Source organism: Macaca mulatta, chromosome 4, assembly GCF_049350105.2.
Source record: "Macaca mulatta isolate MMU2019108-1 chromosome 4, T2T-MMU8v2.0, whole genome shotgun sequence".
Classification (NCBI taxonomy): domain Eukaryota; kingdom Metazoa; phylum Chordata; class Mammalia; order Primates; family Cercopithecidae; genus Macaca; species Macaca mulatta.
In genome coordinates, this window is record NC_133409.1 from 27,722,063 (window position 1) to 27,738,169 (window position 16,107).

The 16,107-nt window shown below is 36.6% G+C and overlaps 1 protein-coding gene and 1 long non-coding RNA gene across 29 annotated transcripts in view; one reads left to right on the forward strand and one right to left on the reverse strand.

The window, feature by feature from the left end:
- Positions 1-12,580, forward strand: part of PKIB (cAMP-dependent protein kinase inhibitor beta) — a 246,094-nt gene extending 233,514 nt beyond the window's left edge. For 26 of the 28 annotated variants that reach the window (XM_077998915.1, XM_077998925.1, XM_077998928.1 and 23 more), the window contains 2 exons: positions 3,620-3,796; positions 11,340-12,109. In XM_077998915.1, the coding sequence (XP_077855041.1) occupies positions 3,620-3,796; positions 11,340-11,407 (245 nt within the window). In that variant the 3' untranslated portion in view covers positions 11,408-12,109. 28 annotated transcript variants of the gene reach the window in all.
- Positions 1-16,107, reverse strand: part of LOC144340272 (uncharacterized) — a 70,214-nt gene that overhangs the window by 32,003 nt on the left and 22,104 nt on the right. The window lies entirely within an intron of this gene.

The window sequence follows — 16,107 nt, forward strand, 5'->3', positions numbered from 1 at the left end:
AGTAAAGCAGTTTTGTTACTTAGCCTCCCTATTTGGCCAGTTCTGTTTTCAATCTTAAAATAGTAGTTAATGAATACAACTTTAGCAAACTTTTAGATAGTTTTGTGATTATTTTATTTTCCAGCATCAATCTACAAAATAGAACTAATTAGAACGCCTGTGTCTGAAATAACAATATAAAGGCAAAAGCAAAAACTTCCAAAATAGCAGCCAGCTAGCAGCAAAATGATCTTGAAATAAACGTGAAACCCAGAATTTCTTTTTCATGCTGATCACCCACTAAAGGGCCACTTTTTAGAAGATTCTTTTTTAGCAACAGACATTGGGGTTCACTTGAGGGTGGAGGGTGGGAGGAGGGAGAGCTGCAGAAAAGATAACTATTGGGTATTTGGCTTAATACCTGGGTGATAAAATAATCTGTACAGCAAATCCCCATGACGCAAGTTTACCTATGTAACAAACTTTCATATGTACCCTTGAACCTAAAATAAAAGTTAAGTAAATTATTATTATTGTTTTTTGAGACAAAGTCTTGCTCCATCGCCCAGACTGGAGTGCAGTGGCGCAATCTTGGCTCACTTCAACCTCCACCTATTGGGTTTAAAAGATTCTCCTGCCTTAGCCACCTGAGTAGCTGGGATCACAGGTATGAGCCACCATGCCTGACTATTATTTTTATTTTTTATTTTTTAGTAGAGACAGGGTTTCACCATGTTGGCCAGGCTGGTCTCAAAGTTCTGGCCTCATGATCTGCTCACCTTGGCCTTCCAAAGTGCTGGGATTACAGACATAAGCCACCATGCCGAGCCAAAAAAATTATTTAAAAAAAAGAATTTCTTTTTCAATATACAAATTTCAACTCAATATTCGTTTAAAATGTCCCATCTTGCTGAAGAAGTTTACCCATTTTATTTTATATAAAATATATACATTTATTTAAATATTTAAGATCACATATCTTAACATTTTAAAAACTATTATCATATTTAATTTTAAGGTTTTAGACTAGCAGGCAAGTAAGAATTCAGTTATTCATGGAGTTGTTCCTTTAAGACCAGCAGAGTTAACTTCTTTGAGGTTACACAGGAAGAGATACTTGCAGTCATAGTGGTTTCTGATGTAATGTGAATTGGTGGAGGACAGAGTGGAGGCCAGCAAATGGGGTCTACTTCCAAACTAGCCACTTCTTACAAGCTGTTGAGAAGAGATCTGACCAAAATTAATGTATCATAGGAGAGCTCACAAGATAACCAAACAAACTAGAGAGCAACACTGTGAAAAGATGGGGAACCAATTATATGCATCCGTTGTGTGTGTGTGTGTGTGTGTGTGTGTGTATATATATATATATATATATATATATATATATATATATTCAGAGAGAGAGAGATTATTCCATCGTCCAGGTATTTTTTTATATATATATATGTGTGTGTGTGTGTGTATATATGTGCGTGTGTGTATATATATATACACATACATACTTTAACAAACTTTTAGATATATATATGTATACACACAGACACATTTTCCCCCCTATTTTCTCTATATAAAAATAATAAAGGCAGAATATAAAGTAGCTTTATATGGCTACGTGCATTATGGGGATTCAAAGAGACAATTTTGTGATAATCCATATCGTGTTGCTTTCAGAGTGAACTGCAACTGGGTTTGCATGCCTGAGTGCTGGCTTAGCAGCTGTGCAACTTTAAATGAGTCGCTTAACCTCTCTGACCCCCAGTTTCCGCATCCACGAAACAAGGGTCATACTTCAGTACCTCATGGGATTATTGGGAGGTTTAAATAATATAATATAAAAATGTTCTTGTAGTATTGAATAAAAATGCTGGTTTTCCTCTTAGAAAATGCTAGAGGTCTTCCCAAGAGGAAAATACTTCTTGTCAGGATTAAAGAGGATACACAAGAAGGTGGTACAATAAAGAACGCTTAGTGAGATATGAACAATGATGCCAACAATGAAACATATGCCTTATAGTTACAAAGAGTTTATTTATTCTTTATGTCATTAGTGCTTCACAAGCATCCTGTGAATCCATAGGCTAATTGCTATGCCCGTTATATAAGGGAGGAACTGTGACTCAGAGAAATTAAATGGATTGAACAATATCACCTTACAAGTCTATAATGGAGCATATTCTTTTTGACCAATAGTCTATTGCTCTTTACAGTACACTAAGTTATCTATATGTTATCCACAGTTGCCAAATACCAGGCAGTTAAAAGTCTGATGGATTCCAAAATTGTATCTCAAAACATAGCTCTGTTCTCAAATTTCCCATGATTCCTGGAAAGACAATAATATCTATGGAATTAACAGAATGACTCTTTTTTGGGCAATTCCGAACTATTCCTGGACTCCTAAGGACCATACTAAGCTCAATTTGCATTTCTTGGATTCTGTGAACCAAAGATGTTGTGTTTCTATTGTTAAATGCACCATGTTTTGTGACTGTGTCATTTAGTTTTTAGCATTTCCTGAATTGAAGTTACTCCCTCCAACTACCATGAAAAGTTGGATTTGTTCTGTGTAGCCCAAGGTTTACATATTTCTGCCCTTTTTAGGTGTCACAAATGAGCATCTCCATCCCTCAGTGCATTCTATATTAGGGTATCATAGTGCATTCTATGTTAGGGTATCTATCTTTGCATGCATATATTTTCTCTCCCTTTTGAGAGTGCAAGTTTCCCAAAGATGGAAAGTATACCATACGTCTGTACTCTCAGGCCTAGCTGAGAGGCTAGCATTAAATAGCTTTTCAATAAAATGCTTGCTGCTGCTGCTGCTTTAAAGATGCTCTTCAGAGTTGACTTCTCAGGAGAGATTCATTAGAAAACATCATAAAAAGAAGGTCAATTTTAGAGTAAGCAATAACTGTTACCTTCCTCCCTCTATAGTGAATGATCTCTTGAGAATTCTTTCTTAGAGAGAGACAATTGTTAGGGAGACAAAGGGTGCTTAGGAAAGAATTAATAATTACCATGTCGACCTGAAGATTAAAAAAAAACCTAAAATAGGTCCTACTTTTCCAAACATTAACATGAATTTATCGAAAATTAGGTTTCAGACCAGAACAGATCAAAATATCCAGTGCTCTCTAGGGAAAAAGCTTTTGAGATAAAGTAGAATTTCTTATTTCTAAGAAGTAGGAAAAGAGTGTTTTGTTTGGTCCCTACAAATTATAGTTATTTGGTTTCAGCCTGAACAACCACCACAAGAAAATACTGGCAGGCCGAGTCTCTACAGGAGTGGTCAAAAAAGTCAGTTTTCATTTCCTTCCAAGCCCTAGTTTGGCTGATCCATCCACAGAAAAGCAGAACAAAAGGCAAGGGATTACTGCACCCTTAAGCATCCAAGTGGCTCATTCGGCTCAGGGGTTATTTTTAGCAATCTGGCTCACACTAAGGACTTCCTGCTCTATTCAGCAAATGTGCAAATGGACGCTGCAGGACCGTAACAGTAGACATTGATGAAGGTTGTGATCAATGATTAGACTCTCAAGCCTGTTGTGTTTTTGATCTAGCCATGCCTTTCAACCACTGTGGTGAACATTTAGCTCTGAATAGGCTCATCTTCTTCATATGCACATTCTATTTGTAGATGTTGCTATGAGGACAGATTCATCAAAAATGACTGATGTGGAGTCTGGGGTCGCCAATTTTGCATCTTCAGCAAGGGCAGGCCGCCGGAATGCCTTACCAGACATCCAGAGTTCAGCTGCCACAGACGGAACCTCAGATTTACCCCTCAAACTGGAGGCTCTCTCCGTGAAGGAAGGTAATACTCAAAATCCTCTTACAATTAACAGCACTTGTCCCTTCTTAACCAGTCCTTTTCTCTGGACAGTCTTTCTTTTACCTAGTTAAAAGTGCTCAGTTTCCTTATTTGTTTACTTAAACCTCTCAGCTTTTGTTTAAGGCTTAGTGGATGTTCAGCCTTTTCCAAAGTAGAATATTTCATCTTTTTGTCTCATGCTGTGTATGCAGAAACTGGAGTTTTATTTATTCATTGCATGTGTATAGTTATAGTCATGCACAAAGCTAATAATTGGGAATACAAAGGTGAACAAATATGATCTTTCTGTCAATGAGCTTTCAATTTTATTGAGAAGTATTCATAAATAAAGTAATTTTTCTTCTGCCATCCATTGACAAATCACTTTGGAAGCTTCTGCTTCACTGTAGTGTGCCACAAGCCCTTTAATTCTCAAATCTAGGAAGAAGTTTACTCTCAAGTAGGGATGAGATTCTTTCAAGAGAATTTTTGTAGAAAAGGTGATCATTCTTGACATTAAGAGAAAGGTAGAGCTGTCACACCATGAAGGGAAATCTTAGGTCTCTCTCTCCATTGTTTACATACAGTTTATATAGCTTCCACAATTTAGTCTCCTGAAAACGAATATAAGGATACTTTCAATAAAGTGTTAAAAGGTGCCTTTCATTTAAAAACCCTTATGGAGATTTAAAAAAAACAACAACAAAACCCTGAATCAAAGTTAAAAACTACACTCAGAGAGATTAAAGATCATTTTTGTTCCAAGTCATTAGCAAACTTCTCACCTTTTGTGCCCCGTTTTAGACTCTCAGGTGAACTCTAGTAGTATGTTTTGGGAATTTATTCTTGGTGACAACAAAGCAAGTGAGAACCAGAAGCCGCTCACATCTGGCCCATTCCTGGGAGCCCAAGAAGAAGGCTCTTGGTTCTTTGCTTCAGGAGGTTATTTACTACCTGGTAAAGTTTCAAATGTTCCTGGTTCATTCTCTATGAAATGGTTATAACCTTGTAGGCCAGGAGCTGTGACCAGATCCTGCAGTTCCATGATTACCTCATCTTTTTCCAAAGGCCACTATTTCTCATATGCGACACTATAGGTGAGAATTAAAAAGCATACAGTTCAATGTAAAATATAATAAGAAGAATGAAAAGATGGAAAAGATAAGGGAAGAAAGAAATAAACATATATGTAATGTTCTTGGCCTTTTAAGTTTGAAAATGTAATATGACCATAGGAACATGATGTTGCTGTTGGAGTCTGTTCTAAACTAGTGAGGTAGAGAAGGCAATTACTTGTTAGTGTAAAAACCCTAATTAAATTTTATACACCTTCAACATACACAAAACCTTAATGTAACTGACATTACTTAATCAAGCAAAAGAGAACAAATATACTATGGGAGAGTCAGCAGTGTTCTCCATTTTATTTTGGTCACTAGAGAGACTAGGATCTGGAAGAATATGTTACTGTTTTTATATTTTTCTTCATATCATTTTGAAATAAAGTCAAAGGCATCAGTTAAGAAACTGAAAATGGTAAAAATGAATTCACAAATAACACCAGATGCTAAAGATTACGCAAAAGGATGAAGGCATGTTGTAAAGTGAAATAGGCCAGGCACAGAAAGGCAAATACCACATGATCTTATTCATGGAATCTGAAAGAGACAAACAGCTAGAATCAGAGAGTAGAATGGTAGCTACCAGGAAAATTAGGAAGATGATGGTCAAAATATATAAAATTAAAATTAGACAGGAGAAATAAGTTCAGGAGATCTATTGTAGCAAAAGGGTGACTATAGTTAATAACAATGTATTGTGTACTTGAAGATTGCCAAGTGAGTAGATTTTGAGTGTTCCCACCACACATACACACACACGTAAGTATGTGAGGTAAATAATACGTTAATTAGCTTGATTTAGTCACTCTACAATGTATGCATCTATCAGAACATCATGTTGCACAACAACATAAATATATATAATTTTTATTTGTCAATGAAAAATTAAAGAGTAGAAAAAATACACAAAAGGATATAGGCTTACATAGGTAGATGACATAGATAATATTTTATTAACAAAGTTACAAGTAAGCAGTTTGAAGGTTTATCTTTTTCTCATTAGCTAAGCATAGATATTATGAATTTTAAAATGAATGTTTTCCAATTGATAATGAAAACTGAAAGCGGGAGTCTATCTCAGATGTTATGGTTTCAATAATTTATTCACTTAAACATACAAATTATGAGGTGAGGAAGATCTGCAGATTTCCCTCAGGTCTATCCTCTTTTGTTTATATTTTTAAATTTTTAAATAAATATGCATAAGTGGCAGGAAATCTAGGATTTCCAGTGTCCTGCATACTGCATGAAATTAACCTGAGGTTTGCCCAGTTCATAATCTGTCTTAATCTATTCCTTATAAATTGATAACCATGATAAAAAGATCAATGATATTTGATGACATATGAACAAGAGGTGACAGAGGGTGGCATCCTGGGATGGAGAAAGGTCAGTGGATTTGGGATATGTTTTGTAGGCAGAATCAATAGGACTTGCTGATGAATTGGATGTGGCAGAGATGAGGAAGAGAATTGGGGGATAACTCCTCGAGCAGTCAGGCAGGTGCTGGTGCCATAACACTGAGAAGTGTTAGCCTAGAGGATGGGCAATTTTGAGAGTTGGAGGAGTGAAAATTTTTGTGTTTAGGATACCTATGAGACATCTAAATGGACAAGTCAATGAAGCAATTTGATATATAGGTCTGGTGGACCAGAGGGAAAAAGATTCAGAGATACACATTTTTGAATATTTGAGTGTATTTTTTTTTTTTTTTTTTTTTTTTTTTTGAGACGGAGTTGCACTCTTGTCTCCCAGGCTGGAGTGCAATGGCGTCATCTCAGCTCACTGCAACCTCTGCCTCCTGGTTTCAAGTGATTCTCCTGTCTCAGCCTTCTGAGCAGCTGGGATTACAGGCGCCCACCACCACACGCCGCTAATATTTGTATTTTTAGTAGAGATGGGGTTTCACCACGTTGGGCAGGCTGGTCTCAAACTCCTGACTTCAGGTGATCTGCCCGACTTGGTCTCCCAAAGTACTGGGGTTATAGGCATGAGCCACCGCGCCTGGCCTTGAGTGTATATTTTCAAAATTTATTTTATATGATTGAGGAGAAAATAGTGCAAATGAAATTCTCCCATACCCCACAAGCCACACAAGTAGATTACCTTTACAGTACAAATGGAAATACAGAATATGAGAAAGAAAGAGGGAGCCTTAGAAGGCCTCCACTCTTTTGATATATAGATGTTACCATAACTAACCCCAAACAGGTTAAGTGACTTGCTCAAGCTCACAAAAATTAAGTGATAATAGAATTTCTCGTTCCAAAGCCTTCATCTTTCCCATTATACCAACTTTTCTCTATAAATGCTTCATGGAAATTCTTTTGGGTATTAATGTGTCACCCAGATAAAAAGGGTGCTGTGGTCAAATAAGTTTGGAATTGCTGGTTTCAACATAATTGGCTTTTTACACTTCTGGGAATGTTTCCTTTTTAGACAAGGACTTCTCAGAGCCTTTGTTACAGAAACTTTAAAGTAATAGTGTGTCTACACCCTTCTAAAAATAGAACATACAGCATTTTTTTGGTCTCATTTATTTGACCATCTCTAAAGAAGCACCTTGCAGAATTGTTGTTCTGTGAAGCACTCTAAAAATGTGACAAGGAGTAGAAAAAACAGTTGATACAAAGAAGAGCAGAACACAAGGATGGAAATAGAAAATGTAAAAAAAATAGACTATTATAATCTGATTTATGTTAAACGTATATTAATGAAAAGCCTAATTTAGTAAACGGTTAAAGTGGTTTATTACCTAAAAGATACATAATAAGGATCTGAACGTAATATTTATTTATTTATTTTATTTATTTATTTATTTTTTTGAGATGGAGTCTCGCTTTGTCGCCCAGGCTGGAGTGCAGTGGCGCGATCTCGGCTCACTGCAAGCTCCGCCTCCCGGGTTCACGCCATTCTCCTGCCTCAGCCTCCCGAGTAGCTGGGACTACAGGCGCCCGCCACTGCGCCCGGCTAATTTTTTTCTATTTTTTGGTAGAGACGGGGTTTCACCATGGTCTCGATCTCCTGACCTTGTGATCCGCCCGCCTCGGCCTCCCAAAGTGCTGGGATTACAGGCGTGAGCCACTGCGCCCGGCCAATCTTTATATTAAGTAACGTGTTACTACATATGAGAAATGTTTTTCCAAACTAGGCTTCTAGAGAACAGAATCAAGCCAGATAATCTAGAACTCAACGTTTTCTTACTTTCTCAAGAGTTCTTATTATGATCAAAAAAGTGAGATAAATAACTGTTCAAAAAAGCTTATTAACATTTGAAATGACAGTAACAGGCTTGAAAGGGAAGTTTGATGTTGCACTCTCAGATAAATTATGTTGAAAGAATATATTGAAAATATATTCAATTACATTGAAAGCACTTGACGTGCAGAAGCTTGAAGAATAACAATGTTAACTAGGAAGTTCATAATATATGAAAAATATTTTTCCTTTCATTAACATCACAATACAAAAAGTTTTCTTTTCATTAACGTCACAATTCAAAGTTGACAGCAATCATAACCTCTTGAGCAGATTATTGTTTCTTTTTATCTGCAATCATCTTTCAATGTATTTCTAAACATTTTCACATTACAAAGCAAAAAATGAGACTGTAAGAGGTATTTGAAATCATGTTTTATATTTTAGTTAATAATCCTGAGCAAGATACTAGATTGACAACAAATGGTATCCTGTTACTTTTCATCTAATTATTACCTTGATTTCCTAGTACATTTCATAGAAAGATAACAACTTAAGGGGACTTCATATTATTATCTGCTCCTTAGACAAACTTGAGATAGCAGATTTAACAACTCTTCTCTGAAAGCTATAAAGCTTTGTGTGTAGCTTGCTTAGAATCTGTGGTGGCAAGTGCAGCTTCGATTACTATACAAATAATTTAGTTCTTTGTATTTCATACTGTTATAGAGTACCATTTTCCACCAAGCTTATTTTTCTAAGGGATTTCTTTCAATACACACTTATTAAGCACCTGCCATGTTAATTAGAAGGCAACCAATTATGATTGCTAGGGGTACAAATTCTCCCTTGATCCCAATTCTCCCTCCAGCTACTGTCCTAGTTCTCCATTTCTGTTTTGTAACAAAACTTCTTGACAGAGTTATCTGCTTCTGTGGCTCCAAATCTTCTGCGTCCCATTCTCTCTCTCACCCTAATAAGATTTTCACCTCACCACATCACCCCACTGCTATTTCAAGATGACAAATGACATTGTCTCTGCTAATATCAGTGGTTCATTCTTAGCCCTCCTCTTGCATGATCTCTTAGTCACAGATGATTGTCACTCTTTCCTGTAACGTTTCTCTTCCCTTGGCTTTCTGGACACTCCACTCATCTAGTTTTCTTCCTGCTTCCCTGGCTGCTCCTCCTTCAGCTTTACTTTCCTCATCTCCCCTAACTCTTAATAAATTGGAGGTTATCAAAATTCGGTCTTTGGACATCATATCTATCAACACTCTGTCACTTGTGATGTAATCTGATCTCGTTGGGATAATGATCGTGCTTTTGATGACTTACAAATTTGTATCTCCAACCTGGAGCTCTCCTGAACTGCACACTCATATACCAATTGCCTAATTGGCATCTCTGCTTGGATATCTAATGGGAATCTCAAACTTAATGGATATAAAAGCGAACTCCAGATAGTCTCCCAACAACAGCTCTTTCTGCATTTTCCCATCTCTGAGTGGCAATTCATACTTCCAGTTAACAAAATTATTGCCAAAAATATTGGAATCATCCTTATCTCCCTTCTTTTTCTTGTATTCTCCATCTCATCTATCAGTGAATACTGTCAGCTCTACTTTCAAAATTGATCCATAAATCTGCCATTTTTCACTCACAAGATCTAGTTTTTTTTGGTACCTCTGTGACTCCATTTTCCATTCTAATTTTCTCTACCACTGTCCCATTTGCAAATCCTTCCTGTGTTTTATTGTCTTTGGCCTTGCTTTTCTCTGTGCTTGGAATGCTCTTCTCCCTGCTATCTATATAGAATTCTTCTTCAACTTTTCAGGCCTTTACTCAAATGTCCCCTTCTTAGTGAGGCATACCCAGCTAACTCTCTCTAGAATTGCATCCTCCAGGCCCCAAGACTTCTTGAAAATTTCTATTTTCCACTCCTGCTTTAATGTCTTCATTAGCCCTTTTTACTTCTGATTGACCACACATTTTATTTATTTTGTTTATTGTCCATATTTCTCATCAGATTTTTCCTGAGAGCCAGGATTTATGTTTTGTTCATTGCCTTGTACATAGTATACGCTTAATAAATATTTGATGAATTAAAGTTGAAGAACTGAATAGAGTCCATCAGATTTCAAAGATGCCATTGATGACTTGGTAGGAGCAGTTTTGTAGAAGTAGTAGACTCAAATAGTTTTACTTAAAAATGGAGACAACAAAAGAGGGATACTTCTTAAAGGATGAAAGAGAAGATAGGATGTGGAAGACTTACAGTTGAAAGAGGGTCTTTTTTAGTTTAAAGATGGTAGTGAATTGAGGGAACGAAAGAGCTGGGAGAAAGGAAAAGTCAGATACAATGGAGAGCAGTAGATGATTATTAGAGTCAACCTCTTGATGAAGCAAAAATGGATAGGATGTGGGATCATGAAGGTATTAGACTGCACAGCAGGAGTAGCACCAGGAGTCAGCTCCAAAATTGTGCAGCCAGGGTGGTTGCATAGGGCTCCTTGATTAGAGGAGACTTGCACTTGGTTTATGTTCTATTGTTGCTGTCTTTAAATTTTTCATTATTTTTGAACAAGGGTACTGCATTTTCATTTTGCGCTGGGCACCAACAAATTACATAGCCAGTGCTGACGAGTGCATCTTCCATTGTAAAAAGAGGGAAGGCAGAAAGAATAAGCACAGATCACAGAGAGTTTTAGACATTTAATGGCAGGAAGTTGAGGGAGCTCCTGTCTGATAGCTTTGATTTTTTTTCCTATGAAGTAGAAAGTGAGGTTATCTCCTAAGAAAGCGCAAAGAGAGTAGAAAGTGTGAAGAAGCTGGGGAGAGTACAATCCTGCATAGGGAAATGGCTAAGGACATGGACCACGGAGTCAGTTGGCCCAAGCTCAAGTTGTTACTGTCACTCACTAGTCTCTGACTTTGGACAAGTCGCTTAACCTGCTTGTGTTTCATTTTAGTAATCTGTAAATGGAGGCTCTGAGAATACTCTAGAAGACTGCCTGGCACTTAATAACTCTGTAGAATAGGAGACAGTTGATCAGGAGAAGGTAGATTCCCAAATATACTCATATCTGTCTTCTTTGTATAGTTTCCATATCTGAATTGAGCACAAAATATGGACAGTGGACCAAGGAAAAACCAATGGTTTTATTCCAATATAATATAGAATAAATTTCAATATATTCTACATATGAATGGAATTTTTTTTTCAGATGCAAAAGAGAAAGATGAAGAAACAACACAAGACCAATTGGAAAAGCCTCAAAATGAAGAAAAATGAAGGCTCATAATCTGTCAAGAGTGCTGAATTTCCGCATGTTGAAAGACTTAGTGGTTCTGTTTTCCTGAGACATTTAATCTGGTGGTAACTGTGGTAACATTGCAACCCTAAGCAGCATGTGTATATTAGATAATTGTGTTGTGATGCTACTCACTTTGATTGCAATGATGATGTCCAATCTAAGCTATTAAAAGGCAGGTCACTTCCAAATCGCACCGAAGGAAAAGGTTAAAAATAATACATGATCACAGAAATGCATACCAATTGTCTGTAAGCCCAACAAAATTCACTGTTCTCTTTTGGATTTACTTAGCCTGATGTATTTTTAATTCAGTTTTCATGGTGATGGACAAATCATTTCTTGGTAAATGTAAATCAAACACCATTGATTTAAAACTTCATGGAATTTGTAGAAAATTATGGACTTTTTTTTTTTTTGGTGAGAAAGAACAATCGTCAAAACTCACATGGATAGTGTTTGTTTTTAGCCAAAAATGCCCCAGATTTTTTCCCAAACCTCAAAAACGATTTGGAAAAATTGTAAAAGTTTGATAACAGAAACATCTTTAGGATATTTTTGCCTGACATATTTTGCTTCTAATATGTGCCTACTGTGATTTTTTTCATGTGGAAAATGCAAAATTTGTAACAAAATGGTTATATGGAACATGCCTATTAAATGAGTTTTACTATCTTCCTTAACTTTGGTATGTGTATGTGTGTGTGTGTTTTACTTTAATATGAATTATACAAAATACTAGTGGTTTTACACTCTCTTTTCTTATTCTTAGGGCTTTTGTGTATGTCTGATTTGCTTTTAAATACCTTCCTCAGGAATGCAGATCTTAATTTTTATATTTTTTTAAAGTAGCTAACATAGCAGTAGGCACTTAAGCATTTAGTCAATGATGCTGGTAGAAATAGTAAAATACATCCTTTAAACATATGTATCTAAACATATATTTTAAAAGGAGCAAAAGTAAAACTAAAGTGTTAGTAAATTCTGTTTTATTAGACATTTTAGAAAAATAATAGAATTCTGAAGTTTTAAAAATGTCAGTGATTAATTTATTTTCATTTTCAGAAATATATGCATGCAGTTATATTTTATTTGATTGTTGACTTAGGCCACGTCTGTATACAGTAACCGAATAAACTCTTTTGCTGCTAAAGAGATTTGTTACTGACACAAGTCTCCTTCACTTTATCTTCAGAAGTAGGCTGGGTAAAAAATGGTGACACATTTTAAAGAATGAAGCTAATAGTTTTTGCAATATAAATCACCTCTGACTTATTTTATTGACAGAGCTTACCTTTATATCTTATATACACCAAAGGAGTAGATCTCAAAGAACCTGATTGCTTTAAGTTTTTAAATATAGTTTTTTCTTATTAAATAATCAAAAGTAATATTTTAAGTATAGCACTTACTTAATATTCAATAACATTTATCACAGCCATTAAAATTATATTTCTAAGTGTTATTTAATGACCTGAGGTTATATAATCAGATAAAGAGAGGTTAGAGGGGCACAGTGGTTTTCAGCATGTGTGGGGAAGCAATTTTGACCTCTAGAGGGCATTTGGTAATGTCTGGAGACTTTTTGGCTGCCACAACTGGAGGTGGAAAGCAAGGGAGAAAAGGTGCTACTGTAATGTAGTAGGCAGAGGCCAGGGATACCGTTACACTGCTAAGCATCTTACTGTCCCGCAGGGCAGCCCTGACAGCAAGGATTACCCGGCCATGTGTGTCAACAATGCTGACACTTTGGAGTAGAGTTAAACTGTTAAGCATGTGGATTTTAAATTCAGATTATCTAGGTTTGAATTCTAGCTCTGCTACTCAGTAGTTGCTTTATCCTGGGCAACTTACATCATGTCTCTAAGTCTGTTTTATTCTCTGTGGAATGGTTTTAATAATAGTGCATACTTTATAGGGTGGGTGGAGGCAGTAAATGAGATAGTATATGCAAAACAATTGAATAATGCCTGGCAAAGAATAATTATTCAGTAAATATTAGCTATCATCATCATCATTGTCATATTTATTCAAGATGCTCTTGCCAATACTGTGGTAGTGGAGGTGGTAGGAAGCTCTATTTGTTTATTTGTCTGTCTTCTGCCTTTCTTTGTGACTTCACAAACTCTGTGATCCCCAATGCTTGGTGCTGGGAGAAAACAGGATGGTAGAAATAGACAATTCATGGTAATTACCACATGAATGCCAATTTCATCATGCTAATAGGTGACTGACAGGCCATGAGTATTACCATTTAACAATGAGTCTACTCACTAGTGTTTGATGACAGTTACTGCAAAAAAATAGAATCTTGAGTCAGTATTTAAATGAGTAATTTGTTCCATGAAAATGTAGAAGAAATAAAGTGACATCGTTCTTGGGTCATAGATTTCTACAGTATTTTTCTCATTTAGAAAACCAAAAGTAAAGCCATGTCCCTCATTATTGCTACCAGTTACATATATTCTGACGGATACATATTCTAAATCACTTATTCACTACAATGCACACACAAATATTCCACTATTTTGTATTACCCAAGGTATCAGGCTTGTTAACTGAGAATATGTGCCAACAAAAATGGTTTATTTTTACTGAGGAGTCCAGACAAAGGAGAATGAGAGGTCAGTAGCAGTTTAAAGACAACACTGAATTTGCCTACCAACTTTTTAAAAAATCAAGCTATTTTGAGGAACTTATGGTATTTTGTCATAGCAAGTAGACACTTTTACCAAAGCTATTTATTTGGGAGTCATTAGTCTCTTTGCCCATTTTGCCATTGTCTTTGTACAAGGCACTTGCTTTAGTCAATAGCTATAAAGTCTAAATTAACACTGTCAGATAATGAGGCTAAAAGGTGACAATAAAGCTAGAAAGCAGCTGTCTGAAAACTTAACTCTGTATAAAGGAGAAAGAACAAAAAGAATCTATTTTGTGTCATGTACCCAGAGATATTTTATGATCTGGGAAGAAAAGATTTGAACCTTCTTAAAATGTTAGTGAGCATAAGTAGAGGTGCCCTACTTAGAATAGAAAATAAACCACTAGTTTTCCTCAGGTGGCTTGACAACTTGGGCAGATGTTTGGCAAGGGATGGGGGGATAGAGAGCAGCAAGAGGAAAATGAAAATTCTGGTGTTCTATGCCACTGTAGAATGACTATAGTTAATAATAATATATAATTTAAAATAGCTAGAAGGGGCCAGGCACAGTGGCTCACACCTGTAATCCCAGCACTTTGGGAGAGCAAGGTGGGTGGATCACTTGAAGTCAGGAGTTCAAGACCAGCCCGGCCAACATGGTGAAACCCTGTCTCTACTGAAAATACAAAAATTAGCTGGGTGTAAAAAAAAAAATTAGCTTGGTGTGGTGGTGGGTGCTATTGTCCTAGCTACTCAGGAGGCTAAGGCAGGAGAATCACTTGAACCCAGGAGACAGAGGTTGCAGTGGGCCGAGATTGTGCCACTGCACTCCAGCCTGGGCAATAGAGCAAGACTCTGTCTCAGAAAACAAAAACAAAAACAAAATAAAATAAAATAGCTAGAAGGAGAATGTTGAGCATTCTCAACACAAAGAAATGACAAATGCTTGAGATGATGAATATGCAAATTACCATGATCTGATCACTCTAAATTGTATGTATCAAAACATCACTATGTACCCCATGAGTATGTATAATTATTATTTGTTAATTAAAAAGTAATATTAAAAAACGATGTAACCAAAGCTCGCTAATCTGTTACCCTGTCTGTGGAGCCTGACCCCTCAAGTTCAAAGTACAGATCTGTCATTTCCTCTTATGATTTTGTTTATTTTATTCCTTGTGCTTCCATTTCTTCAATGTGTAAAATGATAAATTATTATGAGGATTAAGTGAGTGAATATTGCTAATTGATTAAGGGCAGTGCCTGGCATACTAGCAAAAACTCGCATTATTATTATTTGCCAGAACATAAAGGGTGATAAAGACTTTAAGCTGAATGTTCTAGACCTGTTGATTTTTTTCTGTGTTATTTGCCGGAATAGATTTCCTTCTATTCTTCTGCTCTCTTTTTTTTTCCCTTAGCAACACCTCCGTGGCTAAAAACAGGACTGATTAATCAGAATGAGTCCCCCCCCTTTTTTTTTTAAGTTATTGATGGCAACTCTCAGAACATTAAAAATCTGCAGCCAGTTAAAAAATGGAAGCATTGGCTCAAACAAAGGACTGGGGTAGTATTGTTACTTGTTAAAATCCTAGAATGGATTTCTTAGTGGGCACACATCAATAGAAATCATCATCATAGGCCGGGCGCGGTGGCGCTCGCCTGTAATCCCAGCACTTTGGGAGGCTGAGGCGGGCGAGTCGCGGGGTCAGCAGATCGAGACCATCCTGGCTAACACGGTGAAACCCCGTCTCTACTAGAAACACAGAAAAATCAGCCGGGCGTGGTGGCGGCGCCTGTAGTGCCAGGTACTGGGAGGCTGAGGCAAGAGAATGGCGTGAACCCGGGAGGCGGAGCTTGCAGTGAGCGGAGATGGCGCCACTGCACTCCAGCCCGGGCGGCAGAGCGAGACTCTATCTCAAAAATAAAATAAAATAAAATAAAATAAAATAGCCAAATTTCATGTGACTGGTGATTACTTAGCACATAGTGATCCTTTTGAATCTTCATAAAAAATCATATAAAATAGTTGTTAAT